The following is a 5,555-nucleotide window of genomic DNA, read 5'->3' on the forward strand; positions in this document are numbered from 1 at the left end:
CATTACAAGTTTGTACCATTACACTATTATTCCATTTTGTACCATTACACCATTTTCCACCCCTTTTTTTAACACTTCTTCTCATTCTTCTTCCTCTGCTGCTTCTCTCTCTGCATCTCTCTCTCTCTCTCTTTTTTCTTTTAACTCCTCTGCTGCTTCTTCTTCCTCTGCTGCTTCTCTCTCTGCCTCCGCCCTCGCCGCCGCCCCTCCTCTAGCCGTGCCGGCCCGCCCCGAGCACGTGGAGCTTCCTTAGCTCCTCCGAGCTCCGCGCCCATGGCGTCGTCGACGGTGGAGACGAGCGACAGGGTAAAGCTCCACGCGCGGGTCTTCAAGCCCGCGGATCCCGTGCCGCCGGCCAGCCCGCCCCGGGCCTCCGCCCTCGCCCCCGCCCCTCCCCCCGCCGTGCCGCCGCCGCCGCGTCCACCGGCCCTCGCCGGACGCGTCGACGGCGTCGGCCGGGCGCCACTCCGGGTCGCTCCGCTCCAGCACGGCGCGGGCGGTGTCCATGGAGCCCTCAGCGACGAGGGGGCGAGCACGGGCGAGCACGGCCGAGGACGACGACGTCTCTGGGAAAAGAAAGAAAAAAGGAACGAGAAAAAAAAAAAGAAAAGAGAAAAATGTATGAGGGTATTTTGGTCAGTTTGCTGAAAAAGCGGACCGAATCTGCAAAAACGAAAAATGTGGCCCGATTTTGCAAAAGCCCAAAATAAGTGGATTTTTTATGCAAAAAGGCCTTTAATTATTTTTTAGCTGTGCATTAATTGACGAGTGTATGTCCTAGTTAGTAAATTCGCGAATTATTCGTGAATTATTCGCGAATTTTTGAAAATCTAAATTAAACGGTTTGTATACGAATTTTTCAGAAAGAAAGAAAATTATTCGTAAATTTTTGGACCAGCCGAATTATTCGTGAATTATTCGCGAATTTTTGAAAATCTAAATTAAACGGTTTGTATACGAATTTTTCAGAAAGAAAGAAAATTATTCGTAAATTTTTGGACCAGCCGAATTATTCGTGAATTATTGCCGAATTATTAAAAATATGAATAAAAAATTTTTTATGTTTTAATTTTAAATATAAATTATTTTATATTTTATATCTTATGTTTTATATTTTATACCGAATCCGTTTTTAATGCCGAATTTTTCAACGAATTTAAAAATTAGAAAACGAACGTTATGCGTACTATATCCGTACCGAATTCTTGCCGAATCCGAATTAACTAACTATGGTGTATGTACACTAAGTGGGAAAAAAATTGTATGAGTATAGTGTTCAAATTAGAATTTTTGGAATGCTCTGGATGGGTGCCACGTGGCTCGCAGGGCCGATCCCGACGTTCCTTTTCCTTTCTCTACTTATTTCTCTGTCTAAAACAAAATCACATTTTTTTTAAGAAATAAAAAAGACGGTGAGATGGACCCCTGCGAGCCATGTGGCGCCCATCCAAAGCGTCCCCAAAAAATGTTAATTTGGACTCTTTGTTCATATAATTTTTGCCTCACCAAATCATGAAACAATACTTATTAAAGAAAAAAGAAATTATTATCATAAAAATGAAACAAAAGAAAAAGAAAATATCGTATTCCAGAGTCGGATAAGAACACCCGGAGACATGATATATACAAGACAATTGGTTGCCCTCAATCGTAGAATCATAATGTAATAGCTAGCTCAAAACATAGCAAATCAATCATAGAATGACCAATTATAGATTGATCATTCTAAAATTTACTTTCGGATCCCAGGCATCTTTAACTTTTAATTATTTATTTATTTTTTATAAGGGTTAATTGTGTGCAGCTATTTGTAAACATAGCGAATTACTAATATATCCATACATAGTTCAACTTTTGGTCTAACTTCTAAAAAGTGATTTCTGAAAAAGTAATTTTGGTTTGGAGTAGTGATTTTGGCTAAAAACTGTAGAGCGTTTGGTGGAGTTTAGATAAAAGTAATTTTTTGAAGTAATTTTGAAAAACTGTTTGGCAAATTTTTTTTGATTTTTGCATAAATTAATATTTTTATTAAATTTTATTTTAAAATAATTTAAAATTAAAATTTAAATTTGAATTAAAATTAAAATTTTAAAATTATACAAATTTTAAAATTTGATATTTTAAATTTAAAATCAGAATCAGATTTCAAGAAGCAGCTTTTTTTTGCTTCTGATTCTGGGCCTTTAAAATTAGTTTTCTGAATCTAAAATGCAAAATCAGATTTTAAAATTGAGTTGACAAACACTTTATTGAGCCGAAAATTACTTTTCAGACCAAAAATATTTTTTAAAAGCTAGGCCAAACGCCCAATATACAAGTCAATTGGTTGCCCTCAATCATAGAATCATAATGTGCTAGCTAGCTCAAAACATAGCGAATCAATCATAGAATGACCAATTATAGATTGGTCATTCTAAAATTTACTTTTGGATCCGAGGCATCTTTAACTTTTAATTTTTTATTTATTTTTTATAAGGGTTAATTGTATGCAGTTATTTGTACACATATAGGGAATTACTAATATATACATACACAGTTCAACTTTTTTATATTATTCCTATAAAAATTTTATTGTTTTCAAATATGTCGATACTAAATCCGCTAGAAAATTTTAGTTAACCATAGATAAAATATTTATTCTTAGTCAATTGGATAAATTGACATCTTTTCCCTTCTTATATTATATCTTGTTCTCTTAATAAAAACTCCAGCAATGAAAAGTCTTTTTTTGTTCTTCCTTTTTCTCTTTCTCTTTTTTCTTCGTGCTAGTTTCGAACACGTAACTAAAACTTCTCTGTCCCTATTCATCCATGACACCTGTTACTTCGCCCATGTCGAACGCGTGTTGCTTGCCTATTTAATTTCTACTATAATTTTTTTATTTTTCTGAAAATAAATTTAAAAGAAAAGGAGTAAGAGAAGAGTTTGCAATAATGGTGGATTGGACTTAGTTTTAAATAGCAAGAAGATGAGGAAGAAGATAACCATTGAAAACTTTTTGAAAAAAATGTTTCTGCATAATTACAGCAGTTACGGCTTTTGGCAGGACATATTTATGATGGCAAAATTGACATTTCACTTATCGGTTGTTAAAAAATAGGGGTAATTGCATACAGCTGTAAACATAACGAATAACAAATATATCTCTATAAAGTTTAATTCTTTCATGTTATTTCTATAATTCCAGTAATATTCATATTTGTCCCTCTACTTTGTTACCTTTAGAGAGCTATTTATTTTTTAATAGCAGATAAGTAAAATATCTATTTTGCTATAACAAATATGTTTTTCTAAAAGTCTCAATTATTATAATCGTGCAGAAATATCCCGCCAAAATATTTTTAATGATTGGAGCCAAAATTTTGAAAAAATAATTAACAAATGAATTTGTATATTCAAATGCCTCCTATAAAAGGAGATGCAGTACGAGGAAGATAGCATGTACAATAACACAATTGAACAGTATCAAGGGTACGTATTTCATTAGGAACATATATATCCTTATTACTTAATTATTCCTTAGTTTAATTTTATGGTCTTAAATATATTACGATTCGTATGTTTCTTTTCTTTTTTTTCCCTTTTTTCTGATATGCAGATATTGTGGGTGGCATCATGTCTCCTCCTCCTCCTCCTGCTTTGCTTGTTCTACTGCTACTAGTGTTCGTCGCCGTCGTCTGCGAGGAAACTACGCATGCCTCAGCTTTGAATGCTGCTACTACAATGGGAGTGTCCCCACAAAAGTTGGAGAGGATTCAAAGATACTTGGAAAAGATTAATAAACCTGCTGTAAAATCCATTAAAGTAAGATTAATGCATAGATGAGTAATTAAGATTTAGTTTATGTTATTTTAATCTCTTTTTCTTTTTCTATTTTTACCTTATTTGATCTTTTGCAGAGCCCAGATGGAGATATCATCGACTGTGTTCTTATGGACAAGCAACTAGCTTTTGATCATCCTCTTCTAAAAAATCACAAAATTCAGGTTCACTTTTTTATGTTTAATTGCTTTTGGTTTGACTTTGCTAATAACTCAACTTGATTTGGTTTTGCAAATTGAAAACCAGAACTGCCGCACTCCAATAGTCTCGTATTGGATGAAAAATAAATTATACATGAAAATATAAGTACCTTGGACTCTAATAATAATAATTAACCTTAAATATTTTTGTCGTATTCAGCATTTCAAACTAATCAATAATTAGGCAAATTGTTGGAAGCATGATTTGCTTTGATATTACTTATTAGAAACGTGATTTTCTCTGATACCAATTATTGAAACCGGTACTTGTTCTGATACCGATTATGTAATCCAAAATCTAAAATAAAATAAAATAATATAGAGAATAAATATTGAAGAAGGAAGATAACTAAACTAATGAGCAATTAATTACATTCTGGACAATATCCATACAGGCATGTCTACTATATATATAACTTATTTCTCTAATTAACCTTATGTCTAACTATATATAGTCAACAAATCATAACAGATAATAAATTTACTTTTATTTTGAATAATTATATATTATAATCACAATCAAATGAAAGATTTAAACTTATATGTAACTATATTTTAATTAAGTTTGAATTATTATTTTCAACACAAATATTATTCTTCCTACAAGTATGCACCAATTTTATTTTTGGAAACAATGTCAGAGAGTAGCACCTAAGAGGCCAGCTTCGCTCTCCGATGATGCCGGTGACCAACAGCCGAGAAATATTGGAACCGCGAGAAGGGCTTTGCAGGCATGGAATATTCTTGACAACTGCCCTGACGGAACAGTGCCAGTGCAGAGGACGACAGTGGAGGATGTGTTGCGCGCCGGATCTCTGTCTCGCTTCGGCAAGAAGGAAGTTCATCAACAACTTGGTGCCACGAAACATGAGGTATGGTAAATAGAGCCTAACCTATTAGATTCAGAACTTTGCACTTTGGTATTATATAAAATAATCGTTTTTCTCTAAAAAATTAAATTGCCACATATAGTACTTAAATATCCTAACCCTTTTAAAATTTTAATTTCATTTCTTCCTTGACTTGGAACGACGTTAATATATATATATATATATATATATATATATATATATATATATGCAGTATGCAATAGCTGTAGCCAACCAAGAAGCATATGGGACTAAGGCGATAATCGACATCTGGAATCCATCTCTCGAACAAGCGTATGAGTTCAGCCTTTCGCAGATCTGGGTTACCGCAGGATCGTACGCCAAGTCGAATATCAACACTATAGAAGTTGGATGGCAGGTATATACATATTGCATGCTAAATTACTAAAAGACATTTCACTGCTTATATATATATATATATATATTCAAAGTATTTAAATTCAACTATCCAAAATATTTAAGTCAAATTATTATTACAAAAGTATTTCACTTTTATATTTCTAATCATAATTTTTTTTTTTCATTTGATATAGAACTATTGGAAGTCACAAGTCCTGCAATAATTTAATTATTTTGTATCTGTTGGTGTTTGAAATTAGAAAAGTTCTACTTTTGCACTCCCATTAAAAGACTTACAAAAAAA

General features: G+C 33.4%; 1 protein-coding gene across 1 annotated transcript in view; it reads left to right on the top strand.

Annotated features, from left to right (window-relative positions):
- The window catches only part of LOC109727175, a 5,808-nt gene continuing 3,669 nt past the window's right edge, over positions 3,417-5,555 (top strand). The window contains exons 1-5 of the mRNA XM_020257121.1: positions 3,417-3,471; positions 3,599-3,804; positions 3,900-3,986; positions 4,664-4,894; positions 5,106-5,270. Of these exons, the coding sequence (XP_020112710.1) occupies positions 3,616-3,804; positions 3,900-3,986; positions 4,664-4,894; positions 5,106-5,270 (672 nt within the window). The 5' untranslated portion in view covers positions 3,417-3,471; positions 3,599-3,615. The remainder of the gene's footprint in view (positions 3,472-3,598; positions 3,805-3,899; positions 3,987-4,663; positions 4,895-5,105; positions 5,271-5,555) is intronic.

This window comes from Ananas comosus, linkage group 22 (assembly GCF_001540865.1).
Source record: "Ananas comosus cultivar F153 linkage group 22, ASM154086v1, whole genome shotgun sequence".
Lineage (NCBI taxonomy): Eukaryota > Viridiplantae > Streptophyta > Magnoliopsida > Poales > Bromeliaceae > Ananas > Ananas comosus.